This window comes from Belonocnema kinseyi, chromosome 2, assembly GCF_010883055.1.
Source record: "Belonocnema kinseyi isolate 2016_QV_RU_SX_M_011 chromosome 2, B_treatae_v1, whole genome shotgun sequence".
Lineage (NCBI taxonomy): Eukaryota > Metazoa > Arthropoda > Insecta > Hymenoptera > Cynipidae > Belonocnema > Belonocnema kinseyi.
In genome coordinates, this window is record NC_046658.1 from 67,232,971 (window position 1) to 67,251,460 (window position 18,490).

The 18,490-nt window shown below is 30.2% G+C and overlaps 1 protein-coding gene across 1 annotated transcript in view; it reads left to right on the forward strand.

Moving 5' to 3' along the window:
* Nucleotides 1–257: 257 nt before the first annotated feature.
* Nucleotides 258–18,490, forward strand: part of LOC117168208 (voltage-dependent calcium channel subunit alpha-2/delta-3) — a 30,352-nt gene continuing 12,119 nt past the window's right edge. Inside the window, exons 1-15 of the mRNA XM_033353685.1 lie at nt 258–1,276; nt 4,692–4,773; nt 5,144–5,263; nt 10,403–10,625; nt 14,361–14,492; nt 14,583–15,173; nt 15,435–15,571; nt 16,700–16,780; nt 16,888–16,968; nt 17,062–17,136; nt 17,221–17,235; nt 17,368–17,475; nt 17,609–17,680; nt 17,762–17,903; nt 18,165–18,383. Of these exons, the coding sequence (XP_033209576.1) occupies nt 1,179–1,276; nt 4,692–4,773; nt 5,144–5,263; nt 10,403–10,625; nt 14,361–14,492; nt 14,583–15,173; nt 15,435–15,571; nt 16,700–16,780; nt 16,888–16,968; nt 17,062–17,136; nt 17,221–17,235; nt 17,368–17,475; nt 17,609–17,680; nt 17,762–17,903; nt 18,165–18,383 (2,176 nt within the window). The 5' untranslated portion in view covers nt 258–1,178. The remainder of the gene's footprint in view (nt 1,277–4,691; nt 4,774–5,143; nt 5,264–10,402; nt 10,626–14,360; nt 14,493–14,582; nt 15,174–15,434; nt 15,572–16,699; nt 16,781–16,887; nt 16,969–17,061; nt 17,137–17,220; nt 17,236–17,367; nt 17,476–17,608; nt 17,681–17,761; nt 17,904–18,164; nt 18,384–18,490) is intronic.

An 18,490-nucleotide genomic window follows, 5' to 3' on the forward strand; every position in this document is an offset into this window, starting at 1 on the left:
ACGCTCGCGGCATGTAACCGGGATTCACCCCCTCTCCACAAAACCAAAAGAGGGGGTGAATCCCCCCTCGCAGGGGGTGAATCTACCACCAGCTTACTCGCTCCTCTCGCTCTCTTTCTCTTCCTCTGCCATCGCATGCCCAGCCCTCACCCCACGCACACCCACACCCCCAGAAAAGCTCGATTCCTAAAACGCCCGTCGCTTGTAGACGTAGTAAGAGTAATGCGCGCGCGCGCCGTGGGTCGCGATCGAGATGGTTATATTTTCTTCTCGCGATTTCCTTGGGAAAACACGTCTAAAATAAGGAAGAGTGATTCGATTCCGGCCCAGGGTTCCATATCAAAGTTCCATTCTTCTCCGGGGTGTAGAGTTTTGCCGCGCCTTCAGGTTAACTGGAGAAGCTGAATCGCGTGACTTTAAGGGTAGTTTGTTTTTGTGCTAAAAAAGTGAAAAATTCGTTCCTTGCCGAAGGAAGAGACTCTGGGTTGACGAAAAGAGAGGCTAACTTTGGGGTGAGACACTTCGACCTAGGGAGAGACACCGTCACCCGAGAAAGAGAAAAGCGGTGCTCCTGGGTAGATTTTATGGATTTTGTGAATTTGTGTGAAAGTGATAAGAGTGTGCGACCTTGGGTCTGGGTGATGAGATAATTAATGGTCAAGTACCTGTACCTGCTTTAGCGTTCCAAGCGGCACTAATATCAAACATCGACAGATCACCGCGCAGGACCTCGCAACGATACACTATTTTTTTTCTAGCCAAGAAATCGGCGCGAGGTGCTTTTGCATGCGCCGTAAATTCACCCTTCAACGAGGTGATAAAACGTTTCAATATATAATATATATCAGAGCCAGACCCTGAGATATGCCGGGTTGCTGTGAATTTTTCCCGGTGATATAAATCTCGGAGGCTGACTCTGATTTCGAGATGGCAATCACGTAATCTGTCTGAAAAGTATTCTAGAACTTGCAATTCAGATTGATAATTACAATAGGAAAATAATTATTTACAAACAATATATACGTTTTTAGGCGAAATAAATAATTTTGTAAGGGAGTGTGGTGATATCGATGAGAGCGAGATAACGCGCTGAGATTGATGCAACCGAAAGACGTTAAAGAGGGGGTGGCGGAAGTTTCTGATAAGCTCGAGTGGTGAAAATTCGCCGGTGAAACAAGATGGGAAGAGCAGTGAGGAAAGGATTGTGTTTTTGCTTTTTGCTGTTGATTGGTGTGGAAGTGAGCAGACAGCAGGAGGAGGATATCCCTCATAATGAGTGAGTAGAGTTGCGAAAGACATTTAGGAGCATGACTCGTATTCCTAGAACCATTTGTACACCCTGTGAGCGATCGATTATTTTTATAGTTCAGTCGTTCTACTTTACTTTTATGGTCGATTGCATCTCCGATTATCAATTTCTTGCGCCTCATTCGCTCTTACATTTACAACCACCTATAAATCCGGCAAACTGTTAAGGGTTGGAGAAGTTACTTATAATTAGTCGAGTGCCCGCAACTTGGGGAGCCTGTTCGTGATTGCGTGATTATGCTAATTACGCACCGTGTCGTTATCGTCAGTTTATCACAGCAGAAATTGGGGCGTCAAATAATTGACCTCTCAGATTTTCTGGAGATGAGTTACTCAGGACTTGATTTCTTTTTTGAGTTTCTCAAAGGGGATACTAAATAAGGCAACATTTTTTGTTTTATAAGCATATTATTTTTTGATATGAGTGCACCCACTTTTACATTTGTATTGAAAACTTTAAATAAAAATAAAATAAATCGAAAAGGCTATGATGAATTATGCTACAGGACTAATAATCATGGGCCTTGTAGACGAGAAATTGGATAGAGCTTTTCACTGCTTTTAATAACTTCATTCCAACATTTTTATTATAACAGAATTTTTGCTGAATTTATGATCTGCCATAAGTGAAGAATATTTTGAAGAAAATTACTTTTTATATTCAACAAATTTTCATCTTTAAAATCTTTAACCTTGATCAAAAATAAAAAGGCACTCTAGATAAATTCGAAGTAATTATATTAAATCCAATAAATAATACATTTCTATTTATCACTTTAATAGTCATTTGTTAGAAACACTGAAAATAAATTCGTTCATTAAAAATATTTTTCTTCATTACTCCTATCACTAGAATAATTATCTCCTTTATTTTTTTTAGACGCTAAAAAATATCGACGATAACAATATCTTCGAATAAAATAATAATGGCACCATACACAAAATACGTGATAGATACATTTTGCACGTACTTTAAACAGCCTCCTCCCTGCGTGATAGTTTTTCCATTCTTTTTAACATGAAGAATGATACTTTGCCAAACTCCTCTCCCCTATACGTATTATTTATTTTTTGAATTACCCTAATTTTAGATTTCAAGTTTATTCACAAATTATTTAAATGTGAACTGTTTTCCTTTTTCTACAATAAATAAATTCTATTCTTCCAAGTAAAGTTCGTTTTCAACTTTAACCAGATATTTAGGGCAGAAAGTGAATTGAGCCAAAGCAAACACGTAGCGAAACAAACTTTTAATTCAGTTTCTATCGAGGATTCTTATAAATCCATTTCCAAACTCGGAAGGAGTAAATTGATTAAACGGATAATAAACCTCATTCTGAATTCTTTCTCTGAATTTAATTTTATGATCGATACCAGAATTGGCCATGACTAAAATTTGGTAATCTATTAAACTTCATCAGCCTCATAATTGAACGTAATTAGGATATTATGGTTAACTAAGAACATTAAGAAAATAGCAGACTCATTTTATTCCATAACTAAACCCTCTTAATGCTTTTCGAGACAGAAAAATTTTGATTTTAAATACACTGATAAACTAATTTTTAACTTGGCTTTCACTCTGAATAACTTGAAATATTTATTAATTTTTGCTAATATTATTCTCTACAGGATAACTTCGCCAATAGTGGTTCATTCTTCAGAAGTACGATCATCCCCCTCTAATTCTATCCGGAAAATATTAAATAAGAAAATAAATATTTTTAACTATTGTATAAAGCTTCTTGACATAAAAGGTTTAATGCACCATAAAAATACTGGTTGATAAATAATATAAAGTTATACTCTACTAATGAAATCTTACATTTATTTTTTAGTGCATAAGTAATCATTTTCGTATCACTTTATATGTTATTCTCACTATTAATTTAATTGCCCTATTTATCTAGATAAAGAAATTCAATAATTTTCTATCATTTTGTAAAATACCAACGTGAAAATAATTGATAGAATCAAATTTAGTTAATTCCTTATACGTCAAACGAGATAAAAATATAAACACATTTTATTAAAACTTTAATTTTTTCATGACATGCAACAAGGTGAATAAATTTCTGAAAGATTCGCTATTATATCCTTATCCCTTTTTATCGGAGACTAAAAAATGTGCTTATAAAGAACCCTTGACTTAAGCATATACCTACACTTTGCGATAAGTTTTAAATTACTTTAAAAACCCGAAATTTGTACAAAAGAATTATTAATTAGTTCTCAAATTCCTTTTAAAAAACAGTGAAATTTATAAATATATTCGCATTGCTATAAATAACAATTTATGTATCAGAGAGATATCAATTCCAGTAAAATAATTATATTTATCAATTGTAAGTTGAAACAAGAATTCTTCATTTAAATGAAAGAATTAATCCTGATTAAATCAATAAATATCGTCAGCAATGCAATATTTCATTGATTCAACGTAAACTTTCTGGCTTGAGGCCAAAAATTGAACAACGTAGGAGGGTTGAATAGTCGCAATAAAAACTGAGACTCTCTCAGTGCGCGATTATTCTTGGCAATGGGTATGTTTTAGCTACATGTAAATACCAAAAAAATTGGTCAAAATCAGCATAAAAAAACCTGAATGATCTGAAGAATAAATCGTTTTTAAGAAATACACATATTTTTATTTAATTAAATTAAGAATTTAAAAACTTAGATTTGTAGATAATTTTTTAGGAAAGTAAGTGAATGTTTTTTTCAAGAGGAACACACTATCGAAAATAACCGAAAATGGATTTCGATCTATTGAAAATTAAAGCTGGTCTCGTGATATAAAATGGCCTATTTTCATTTTCAACACAGGTTGGTAGAATCACAATTTATGCCACGAAACGATCAACTTTAAACTTCGGTATCGCGACTGGAATTTTGCAACTTCACTTCGAGGTTGACTATTGTCCACTTGAACAATAATTTTTGTTCCAAACTTTGCTTTTGCCCCACTAACCAAGGCTTACTCTAACAAAAAAATTAAAATATCATTCTTCAATGAAAATTAAAACGTTTCATAATTTTATTCATGGTATCCTTTAACTAAACGCGAAAAGATTAATTTCAAAGTAAAGTCTTTTTGTGAGTTATGTCTGTACACGTGAAAGTATCATCCTCGTGGTTTGAAAAACACTTAAACCACAACTTGTAAGAGGCTTATTAGGTTATGACAAAAGGGCTTAAAAGTTTCTTCAACCCTGAAGAAAGTTTTGAGCCAATTGTATGGTGAAAATTGAAATTAGGGAGAACACAAATTCCAGATATATTGATCAGATTTTGATTTTAAAAAATAGAGAAAGAATAAAAATATCACAGGGTGTATTATTTAACCTGTTGCCGAAAATACGAGACATTAAATATATTTTCAGAGTAAAAAATTGGGCCATGAGGTTCGGAGTAGACCTTTGGGAGTTTGGAAAACAAGTCACCAAGATCACCGAAATAAAACGGGTAAGAAAAAGAAATATTGTATTTTCTCGCAAAAGTCTTATTTGTATCTGTTATTGAAATTGAAAAAAAATATAAGAGAAAGTTCACAACTTTTTTGCTTTATTGGATCTTTTCTTTAAAAATATAAGCAAAGCAAACAATTTGCATGAAAATGTCCTCAGTTTCGGATGTGGAATTTGTTCTGTTCACTGTTATGTAACGACATTGATCCGAGGCTATGAACACGAACCGAAGATTACGGTTGATTTTTGCGAATAAACAACTGTTTGATTTTAAAGAAGATAGACTATTTGGAAAATAATTTTCTACTAAATATGAATAAAAGGTAATTTTTGCGAGTTAATTTATATTATTTTTGAAAATTCTATAGACGTATGCAAGTCACGGCCCAGACAAAGCAAGTGTGAGCAAAAAGGATGGCCTCATGATGGTGCGCGAAATGGCTACAGAGGTTAAAAATCTAATGGACTTCAAAATGAATGCAGTCATGGTAATGCAGTCATTTTAATTACTTAATTAAAACAAATTGTCCCGAGATATTACATAATTTTTATAATGTGCTCAATTCTAGAGAATGGAATAGAAAAATCCTAAAGAGTGAAATATTTATATTAGTTTTGAGTCTAACTATCGAACCACTATTGTTGAACATTTAAACAGGGATTATTGGTCAATGAAATCCATCAGCGATTATTAAATTCATCGTTACAGGAATATCTTCCCGTATTGGGACTGTCAATACTATTACGCACTGATCACTTCCAATTCATTCCCATTCATTCATGTTAAATATACGTTTCTCATCTTCCGGACTAGCAGCTTTCACGCTCCATATCGACATTTGTGAAAAATCACAGGAGCTAGTCTGCCAGAGATCTTCGAACCGCATGTTCCCATTCGCTAAAGATTACCTCATTTTATAAAACGTATTGACATGCATTTTCATTCCACTTCATCCTTTGCTTTTCCTTTCATATTAATTCGTATAAAAATAGAAATTATTCAATCATTTTAAAATTAACCCAGGCGGAAAAATTATATTTAGTTTATATCGATGGGTTCTACGAAGAATAGGCTATCTTTTCGTTCCAGTTAAGAATTAGGCTAACGTCATTTAGCTAAGTTTTCAGGAGGAATAAATAACGTATTATTTTTCAAAATATTTCCAACGAATTCAAAACTTCAGCATTTTGTATTAGAGTTTATAATGTAATTTAGGCTTCTATAACTTTCAAAACAAGAAATTTTAAAAGATTTATATTTATTTTAACACTTCTGCGTGTTTACTAAATTTCATACAAAATGAACTTAGCCTAATTCTTAACGGAAACAAAAAGATAGCCTATTCTTCGTAGAACTTATCGATATATGGTGTGAAGTATTATATATATAATATTCATTTGTTATAAAAATTGAACTTGAATGTTGTATTTTTCATCTTAAATTATATTTCATTTACAAGAAATTCTAACCTACACGAGAATAAAATTGATTATTTTCAAATAAAACTGTAAAATCGAGCGATTTTGAATTAAAATCTCTGAAAATGTTCAGATTTTAAATTGCGCATTATATCTTTAAAAATTCAATAATTTCAAGTTGAAACTTTTAAAATCAAGCATATTTTATTAGAAGCCTTTAACAGTGAACAATTTCCATTTGATAATGGTCAAGATAAAAGAATGATCAATTTAAATCATTTGAAAATGACAAATTTTTAATCACCTTCCACGATTTAAACCTTCTAATTTGAAAAATTTAATAAATTTGAAAATGATCCAAATTAAATAATTTCAAACTTAATTAAAAAATTCTTCAATTTTAAAATCAGAAAGTTAACAAACTTATAAATTATAACGCTTCAAATTAAATTTGTTGTATTTTGAATGTTTCAATTTAACAATTTCTGAATTTTCAAATTACTTCATTCTGACTTATTTGAAGTATAAATTGCAGGTTTTAAACATTTTAAAGATTTGAAATAGTATACCATTCCTAAATTTTCGATATTAAAAGTTTTATTCAATTAGAAATTATGGAATTTATCATACTTCTATTAGTAAATTACTACTTTTGAACGTTTAATTTAAAGATAGGCATTTATAAAGCTTTTATTGCCGTAATATATTTTTAATTTGAGAGCATCTAATTAAAACGTTTAAGGGTATGTACCACCAGAGTATTACGTGACCAATTACATGCTTATATTCAGCGGGTTTATAATCTTGGCAAATGGTACAACATATTTAAGTAGGGCACGTCTTCCATGCCCATTTGAGTTTTTATTATTTTAAATAATGCAATTTTATTAATACAATTTTATCCAGGATACACTAAAACCCCGTTTTTAATTACAATCCAAGTAGAAAACTTAACAAAACTACCCTATTTACATAAAATAAAAAGGCTAAACAGACGCTCTTATATATATTTTAAGACATTTCCCGAACAATTTTAGCACTATATTTACAATATTTAAATGATCATGTCTTGTGACATTATGGAACAGGCCCTTCAATTTAAAATAGCCAAAATTTAAAAAAGTTCACAATTCAAATTTTTAATTACTCATATATTTAAATGTTTCAAATGAGCATTTTTACAATTCGCAATATTAGTTTTAAATCTTCTAGATCTAAAATATTTGTCAAGATGGCAAATTACTCAGATTTTAAAACATCATATCTTATTTAATTAATTATCCATTTAGATCAGCTGAATCCACTCGTTCGATCAGCCAACTTCTTAGCTTTTAAGCTTACTTTCACCTTGAAAGTTCAAACTAATACTACACTAAGTAATTAATAACTAATTTTTGTTAATTTGTCAAAGAGAGAAGATCTTAATCATCAAAAATGCATGAAAATATTTTTAAAGAAAGCAAATTTACGATTATGATACTTCATCTTCATCATGGGCAATATTACCGTACAGTTTTTTAAGACCATAGAATTCTATGTATCGGAAATATCAACAAAAATAAAAAATAGAACTCCATGAACTACAAATTCACATATCGCCACTCATGTTCTTCATATATTTTTGATAATGAGATTTTTTCATTTCATAATTTCTTTAAGTATGTTTATTATTCAATAACATTTTTAATTTGAGCTACTTCAAACAATTAGAATGCGTTTTAAAAATGTTAAGAAGATTTGAAAATTATTATTACGAATTGAAGAAATGCAAATTTCAAACCATTAACAAAGAATAATTTTTATTCGACTCTTTAAAATTGATAAATTAAAAAATCCGTGACTACATTTACCCAAATTCGCTGTCTGTTATGTTTGGAACGTTTATATGGGGGCTGGGTTCAACGAAATTGGATCTGTTGAAACTAGATCAACTTTATGTACAAATATTGTAAATTACTATCCCGAATTGAAGCCTTCAAAATTCTACAATTATTTGACGTTTTCCTTAGAGTTACTTTTGGGAATTAAAAATTAAGCAATTTCGCATATAAAACCTCCATAATTTTACTAGGAGGCAGCAAAAGAAGTATTTTAAAAGAAGCTTTATACCCTAAAACTATATTATTATAAACAAAAGAAAAAAGTAGCATTGAATAAAAATGAAACAAAAAAGCCAAATTTGACATTTGAATAGAATACTTTTTTGTACGAATTTGAAATGTTTGATTTTAAATATTCAGGGTGGCCACTCAAACTTCAGAAAAAAAATTCCCGGCTATTTCCTGGGTATCCCGTTCAAAAATGATATTTTTCAGTTGACTTTTAAACAATTAAAATAATAATTATACCATGGATACTAATTTTTTTATTATATAAATTCTGAAAAAAATGAAGTATTTAAAAAATTCCCAGGTATAATATATACCATTTATTTTATTGTAAAATAGATTTAAACAGATACTGTTTTTTTATCAAATAAACCATAGTTCGCTTGCAGTTTAGGAGATATTTGCGATTATGTGAACAAGGATAAAAAAGTAGATTCTAGGGTTTTCATGTGAAATCATACTTCAATCTATGTGGTAAAATCTGATAACTTTTGCATTTGAATGAATATAACACGAGAGTTGGCCCTCGCCAACTTTAAATACGGTTTTCTCAAAAATTGGGTTTTCGAAGAAACTAAATCTGCAGGGCTTAATGATTCAGTTTAATATTTTCGAAGAAGATTATTATAAGAAACACAATTACTGAACAAGCCTTCTTGTGTACTGAATTACATAAAATGGAATATCACAGAAAAATGTGCGTTTAGGGCCTAAAATGACGGGAATTTATCCGGAGATATGCCTCTAAACGTAACTCTATATCGTCAAAGCAGGTCCTTCTTTTACAGAACTTCGCAATTTATTTATGAAAAATGTAGTGAAACCATAAATCATAACTTTATACTGCCAATTACATGAATGAAACTCATGTAATTACTAAGCTAAATATATATTGAGGAAATTTGGTATTTAAATATAAAAGGATCATTCATTTTGGAAGAAAACATGAACTCTGAAATCTTTAGTCTATTCAATAGAAAAGTATCCGGTTAAATCCATACGTTTTATAGTTATTGAAAAATTAAGAATGAATAAAAAAAATTCCCAGTATTCCAACTCGAAATTCGAGGAAAATTCCCCCTTTTCCCGATTTTGCCGGTCAGTGACCAACCTCTCATGATAGGGGGAACCAACACCCTTCGGAATTTTCTTTGGATCCATACTCCTCCCATGAACAAACTTGTAATATGCTGAATCAATAATATGCACTTTTCAGCTATTCTCGAGAAAAATGACTTTCAAAAACTCCATGCACGTTACTTGGATTTATTAAATTGTAATTCATAATCAAATGATTTTCCCAACCTTTACTACTTTTATTCTAAAAAAAAGTTTTTTTTATACAAAATTCTCATTTTTCTTATTTAATCGAACATTTATATATTTTTTATTATGTGTTTCATATGAAATGAAAATAACAAAATTTAAAATATTATAATAAGAATAAAGAGAATATTCAAATATTAGGAAATTGTAAAACAATATAATGCAAAAATAGAATATTAATAAAAGAAATTTACTATCATAACTATAAGTTTAATATTGTAAGGTTTGTGTAATGAGTTATGTTTTTTAACATAATTGCACAAAAAATCAAAATTTTTCCAGAATGTCGCGTTATTGACTAATCCTTAAAACATTTGCTTCGAAAATGATAAATGCTGAAAACCCCAATTTTTTCATGTGAAAAAAATGTTTGAAAATGAGTATTTTAGCTTGATTTAAACAAATTAAAAGTCAATTGCAATGAAAAGTAAAATTAGCAAAAAATGCCGGCAGCAAGAAAAAGACCGGACTTTCTGGTTACAAACTCAGAGCATTGCCGCCTCATCTAACTGGGAGTTGAAAGACTCTCGCATCCCGGTTCATGTAACATGTGTGGATAATTTTAAAGACGTTTTTCTAGAAGATCGCTGAAAAACGCATATTATTAATTTAGCGAATTACAAATTTATTAACGACTTATTACTGGGAAGATCGAAACTATAAACTATAATCGAAACAAAATTTCGAAGGGTCTTGGTTGCCCTTGTAAGTGAAAATTGTCAACTTGGTGCCAAGGCGCACATTATACAATCTGTTTTTAATAACGTTATATAGAGGTTAATGGAGAGTGCCGAACAGGCCGCAGTCTCAGCGCCAAGGGAAGGAAACGCCTCTCCCAAGTATTATGCATCTCATCGACTAAATCTATTCACCGAAGATGGGAAGGTGGCGTCCGGTGCTCGAGAAATGTCTCTCACGCCTAATCGTCACTTTGATCATTTGGAAGTCAATGTTAGTCTGTCGGCCGTCCTTTTACCCCCAGCTATCAAGGACACAGGTGATGCAACAATTTTTCATTTATATTAAATTTCGTATAAATTTCATATTCTTTAACTTACATTACTAGATACCTACCTTCATTATATGTTATCTATTATTAATGGCCTCGAATTAATAATTGCATTTATGAATTACAATTTTCAATAATTTTGCATATGGGTCATTTTTTCTTAAATACCGTAAGACAATAAAAAGTAGATATTAGGGTGCATCGAAAATAAAAAATTCTAGAATTCAAAATCGATTTCATTCAAAAAAGTAGCGTATTGGTGTTCTAAAAAGTGTAATTAATTTTGAATCAATGGATATGCTGCTTGGTTATGCGTCCTCGAAAGAAATGTCTTCTTTTTCAATTTTCAAATTGTCCAAGAGTAATTCCTTTTTAATTCATCCCTGTTTCCGGAAAATATTCTTAACACGTGTAAAAATAGGAAAATAATTTTTTCACGTGCTTTAAAACTTTCCAGTGGCAAAAATGCACTAGTAAAAATGCCCTAGTAAAACATTGTTTTCTGATAACATATCAGCATTTTTAGAATAGAAATACAATAGAAATTTTTTTAATAACTGCAAAATTTGGAAACTTTTCTGTAATTACAATTTCGATTCCTGGGCCTCATCAATTATTTTTCTAGTGTATTCTATGCTAGAAGAAATCAACACCTACTCAGAAAACCGCTTGAACCACAAGTAATGACAATTTTATTCAATACCAAAAAAAATGTTTACTTCATTGTGTTACCGATTTTGATTCCTGGATTTCAGCAAATTTTTGCTAGTGAATTTTTATCACCGAAAAGTTTTGTATGTACTGGCAAAAACTCTTCTACTATTTACATTATGGTATTAAGATCTTTTTCCAAAAACAGAGGTGAATGAACTAAAAATGATTGATTACAATCCGCAGAATATTAGAAAGCCTCTTTTGACCTTCTAAAATGTAAAAAGATTGAAGCTCAAGAAAATTTAAAAACTCTGCAAACAAGAAATTTAAAAAAATTGGTTTTCAAGTGCGGGTACAGCTGTATATAAATATTACTTGTTATAAAAATGTATGAATGAAACTCAAGCAAACAGCCTAAAAATAAAATTTGACATATATTGTACAGAAAAAATAAAAAAATTAACGGATTTTCATCCAGAAAAAAGAAATCAAATTATACAATATAAAATTTCGAGTTGCCTGTTTCCTCAACGTGTCCCAGTGAGGTAATGGCAGTTTACGGGATACAAATTTTCCTTTGGACAAATATGTAACGAAAAGGACAGAGTGCATTTTTTTTCATTGTGCAGCCAAGTTATTTTTCAGGTTTACTCAATTTCTTTTGTATTTGGGAACAAACAATTATGACCTAAATGTTTCCCATTTATTTTTGCACGTTCAACCGAATCTCAAAACCACTTTTTTAATTTAAAATCTGACCCCCATTTCCCTATAAATTTTTTTTTTTTAGTTTGACACTTTTAAACCATTTTTACCTTGAAGGAGGAAATGCTTCTTTTTTGTTTACAAACCAATATAAAACCCTATTTTAAGCAACTATATAACTTCTTTAATGACAGTAAACAAAATGTTATCTACTGAAGTTTCGATATAATTTTTCACGCTTTTTAATGTGAAATAATCATTTTCTCAAACAATTATGGTTAATGGGAAGTAGATGGTTTTCCCGAAGCAGAATGAACAATAAAAAAAAAGTGCAAGTCATAAAGTTTTATTCTGAGACTAACTACATTTTTTTAATGACTCTACTTGAAAAAAATGTTCTTTTTTTTTGTACTATAACAAAATAGTAAGGTACTTTCAAAAAGAGCCTGACCACACAAAATCTGAAAAATTTCAAATGACAAAAGTTTAGCTGAGTTTGAGTCTGATCCAAGCAATTGTGATCTTTTGGATGGGTACACTTGAGAAAAAAATACAGGATATATGTAATATATAATCTAGATTAAAAAATCAAACTAAATGACTTATATCAAAATTTAAGTTAGATTTATTAAACGAAATTGTTAAGAAAATTAGATGTGGCAACTTTTCTACCTAATCTAGACTTGATGAAAGCCTATTTATAAAATGTGAAAAAAGCTAAAGTTAAATGGGCCACCAATGTTTTATTGATTTATTAAAAATGTGATGTGTGAATTCTTAGTAAACCTATGAGATATTTTATCATAAAAATAAAAGAATATTACGTGGATCTTAAAAGCTTTCATTGAGATTAAAAAAGTTTGGAAGCTTTTATTGGATTTTGATTAGTCCTTTGACACTGCACAAACTACTTAAGAGTCATTACAGAAGTTTAAGACATTCTGTGATGCTTCGTTGCAAACGTTTATTAAATTAGCAAATATCTTTAAAAAATTTACAGTAAACTATCGAAACTTCTATCATAAATTTCAGAGCAATTTTTAATAGATTATAATGAAAAACTAATAAAGACTGTTGATCAATAAACGAAAATAGATTACTCTCGTTAAGGTATCCTATTGTTAAATATTTATTTTTCATTATTAAAAAATTACATGATATGTTAATAATGATAATATTTTGTATTTTTTTAAGTAGTTTAAGTAAAAATCACAAATTGCGAAAATTATTTTTGACACATTTCGTCTGACAAGAAACGATACGACTTATGTTAAAATGAAAAATGCTATTTATCAATTTTAGTGATATTTTTTCGGAAAGAAAAATGTTTCTAGAGCTTTAAACCTTTTCTTGAAATTAAAAAAGTTTGGTAACTTTTATTAAATTTTTATCAGTCTTTTGACACTGCTCAAACTGTTTAAGAATCATTACAGAAGTTCAAGAAATTTTCCGATAGCTATTTCAGACCTTAATTGAAATAGTAAATATCTTTAAATAATTTCATGAAATTTTATGAAATATTAAGATCTTAAGATAAGTTTTAAAACCTTTTAAAAATTATTTAACTTTACATAATTCATATTTTTGCCAAAAATCAAAGTTGTCCAATTTAAGTTAAACTTAGACACAATCTTTAGGTCTGTTTAAGTATTACTTCAAGCTTTTTTCCATCAATTTACCCCCACCCCCCACTCACCCTGTCATGTGATTTGGAAATCACGATAACTGGGACATCGGTTCTTTTTTAATTTAAATTGAGTATAAATAAAAAGTAATATCAAATATAAGGTAAAAACAATTTTTATGATATTCTAGGATGTTTAATGCTTCAATCAGTACCAATTATTTTTTAAATAATCGTTCCAAAACAATTTTATAAATATTTGAAGTCATTGAAATCACTTATGGTCACGATTACTGGGACGTTTACCTTACTGGAAAATCATTTTTCTACTGCCATTAGAAGAGTAAAAAATAGCAGCAGGAGACAATATCCATGAAACTTTCGAAATTTTCATCTTCTACTCCTCAATAAATATTTATTCAAATGACAGAATTTTTTCCAAGATTGACTTGGATTGGAAAACTTTTTGGGGTAGTTAAACTTGAAAATGAATACCCCAAATACAAGTAGATTGTGAAACTTTGAAACTTCTTCGGATTTTTATCGAATTCTGCTTAGTATTTCACATTTCAAGAGGTACTCAATATCCATTTTAGAAGTTCAATACATTTTCTAAGAGTTATTACCGTCTGTTTGCGCATTAGCATTAACAAATCGTGATAAAAATAATGACATTAGAAAAATTCTGGCATTCTTAAGACGTTCAAAGTTACCATAAAACAAAATGACAAATATTTCAGATGCTGATGTAGCAGCAGCTATTCAATGGAGCGAGCATTTGGATCCTCTTTTCGTCAACAACTATGAAAGTGATCCAACCCTATCTTGGCAATATTTTGGTGCTACTGTCGGAATTTTAAGACGATTCCCTGGTAAGAATTTGTATCTTTTCTCTCTAAATCACCACAGAAAACCACTTTTCAAAATTTTCATCAACTTTCAAATAATTCTCATAATTTTAGCAATATCCTGGCCACCAATAGATACGGTATCAAAGCCAAGGAAATCCAGCACAGTTCGAGATGTCTACGATTTTCGAATTTCGGATTGGTTTATTGGTGGAGCAACGAGCCCCAAAGATCTTGTGATTCTGGTAGATGGATCTAGTTTATCATCAAATAAAATTCGAGATTTAACGATCGCCACGACAAAAACGATTCTAGATTCTCTTGGCCCTGCCGACTATGTCAACATCTACAAATATGGTGAAAGTGCAGAGGAAATTATTCGCTGTTTTAAAGACAGTCTTTTGCCAGCAAATACGGAAAATATAAAAGAGCTGAAAGTAGCTCTTAATTCGTTAAAACCAGATTCGCCAACTAACATAACTGCTGCTTTTAATTCGGCTTTTGAATTACTTAACAGATACAATAAAACTGGCCAAGGATCTCAATGTAATCAGGCAATAATGTTAGTAACTTCGAATTCTGAAGCACCTTCAATTGAATTGATAAAAAAGTATAATGAACCCCATAAGCCTGTGAGACTTTTTAACTATTTAATCGGTGGGGAGAAGAGTCCTGATCTTTATAATTTGGCCTGCACTAACAAAGGTAAGATTAACAATAAAAATTATTTAAAGTCAATTTTATGATGGAAGAAATATGCTTTTAATGTTTAAAAGTGACATTTAGATTTTTTTACCCATAATACGTAAGCTTTAAAATAGAAAGCCTTACATTTTCGAGGGCTCAAAACATGAAATCCCAAGTATTTTAAAATCGATACCAACCGATTTCCACGAAAACCGATACAAGTCTGACGAGGATTCGCTTTTTTATTCAGTAAATTTTTTATCATATTTTAAATTTTAGGATTCTACGCAAGGATAACCAACAGAGATGAAATTAATTCAAAAGTTTTTGAATATGTAAAAGTCCTCTCTCGTCCCATGGTGTTATATCAGCATGATCATCCCATCCACTGGACACCAGTTTACGTTGGAGGAAAAGTATGTTATTCAAATAGTTTCTCTTTCTTCTTTTTGAAATTTAAATTTATAAAACTCTATTTTTTTCAAGTAATTGAGTTGAAAATTGAAATACTGCTGATAGCTTTATCATTTTACAATCTGAGCAGGGGAAGCTAAACAGTGCTAAGTTCACTTTTTCAGGAAATAGATATTTCTTCAAAAACCATATTTTCTCGATTAAAATAGCTTAAAATCTGTCAACTCTCTTAAAATCTCGTCAATCTTTCGAAATAATTGTAGTTCTATAAAATCCTTTCAATCTTGTGAAATTCTTTGAAATACTTTAAAATCCCTTGAAATTTCATTCCATTTAATTTATTTTTCAATGTTTTCTAGAAATCCCGTAAAATCGAGCTTAAAACCTTTGAAAATCCTACCAAATTCTATGAAATCCCTTACAGCTTTCAAAATATCTTAAAATTCGTTGGAATCTGTTAAAATAGCTTCAATCACTTTAAATATTTTTAAATTGAGCTCAAAAATTTTGCAAGTCGTTTAAAATTCTTTGAAACGTTTGAAAACACTTGAAATTCTTTCGAATCTTTGAAAATAAATTTAAATCTTTTAAAGTAATGTGAATCCTTGGAAATAATTGGAGGAAGTATAAACTTCTTTCAATCTTGTGAAAATCTTTGAAATCCCTTTAAATATCTTTGAAAATATATAATTATATAATCGTAAAACTTAATTAAAATGCTTAAAAACATTTTTAATCCCTTTAATAATAAATTGACCTTATTAATTAAAGCTCTATTCAATAAAGTTTTTTAAATCTTAAGAAATTTCTCAAAATAACTTAAAATCCTTTGAAATATTTTGAATCGCTACGAAAATTATAGAAAATTCAGTATATGAAAATCTTTATATATGTCATAATGAAGTTTCTCTAATGTTTTTTCATAAGGATTTTATTATTGCATCATTAAGACATTTCCCTTTCGGGTTATAGAATTTTTGGATAGACCTAACGACTATAAAAGTGAGTTGCAACCCCCTTCAACAGTTTTCCAGCTCTAAAATGACTGTGAAACTAAACAAAATGTCAAAGACAAATATAATATGTTCTATTTTGTATTTGTATTAATTTTGACATATGATTACTTACAGAGCAGCAGATATGGTGCTGAATATCAGGGTCAACTAATGGTATCAGTCACGGCTCCCATTCTGGATCGTCGAAATTATTCTGTAAGTAATAATGAAAATTGTTTTTTATAAATATATTTCAAAATAAATAACTGATCTATTTTTAAATGTTTAAATGTATGATAAATTGTCTGATTTAATTTTTGTAGGAGAAGAATGCGAATTTGTTGGGAATTGTCGGGACTGATGTGCCCGTAGAGGAAATTCAAAAACTAATCCCACCTTATAAGGTCCGTTTGATTTGTTGTCACTTTATTAAATTTCTAAGTGAATTTATACTTTGCTTATTTTTAGTTTATAAACTAAAACTACATTAATTTCAGTTGGGGGTGAATGGTTATTCCTTCATAGTCGATAACAATGGACGAGTCCTCTATCATCCAGATTTGCGACCGATGGTAAGATATACCCATTAAATGTTAAATCTTAATTTTTTAATTAAAGAACTCGTAACTAAAAGTTAAAATTTTTAACTATCGCAGCCAGGAAATGTCGACGTGAGTATTATTTTAGCATAGGAATACTTAAAATGTCAACACATTTGATCGCGAATTCATATTTTATTTCCTAAGATACTTCTTTAACAAAAAATCAAATGAATAATTTTTTATTCTATTTTTTTAAATTAGTATGAGGAAACCCTAAAACCTAAATACATAGGTGTGGATTTGTCAGAAGTTGAACTGACTGAATATGACGGACCCTCTCATCATCTGAATGATTCTCTCCTTTTGGACGTAAGTAGAAATTTACCTAATTTTCTAATTCTTGTTTCGAACGTTACAAGAATTATTTAGATCAAATATATTATATTGCAAATTTTAAATTAAAACATTTTTAATCTATGTAAACTACTTTTTTATATTGCAGCTCAGACATGAAATGGTGGACCAGAAAGAAGGAGAGACTGCTTTTGCTGTGAAAGCTCATTATGATGATATGGTAAGCAAGGAATTATATCCAGAAAAACCAGTTAATTTTATTATTTCGATTTTTAATGATGAGTTCATTTTTATTTTTTAGCGGAGGGTCACTATTAAACACAATAAATATTTTTACAAGCAAATTGAAGGCACGCCATTCTCTCTGGGGTTGGCATTACCGGAAGGCTATGGCATGTATAGTTTACATGCTGAGCATGAAATAAGACATGCACTTCTCAATGGTAAGTGAAAGTCAAGTTAAACACTACATTTTTTCACAATTATCTGCAAAAATAATTTAATTTTAAAAAAAAATTTAATTCTTTCCAAATGATCGACGATAAAGATTTTCACATTTTTCGAACTAAAAATACTTTCAGTATTTCAATTTGAAAGCCAAAATTAGAGCTGAAAATAATTTTAAATTGCCCTATATCAGAAGGCTTTCAAATTTAAAAGTTTCAAACGCGAACTGCTTTACATTTGAATTTATCTATTTTCAGTAACGGACTCATTCAAAGGACATTGGAAAGTACATCCAGATTGGATTTATTGTGAATATAATTCAGCCTCCGAGAAAAAATTTGCCACCCCAGAAGATGTTGTGTATCATTTCCTGGGTCGGACTCAACAACCCGGTTGGAAATGGATGTCCATGAGACCAAAGAGTCCAAGCTCGCACCAAAAACAAGCGAGCAAGCCGGACAAAGATGCGTATTATTGTAAGTCTAATACAGTCTGTCAAGTTAAAGCGTGGGTGGCTTTACTCGCAGTCGGTAAGGTGTATCGACATGATTTTGGTGTCAAAATATTAAGAAGAGCTCCCTCT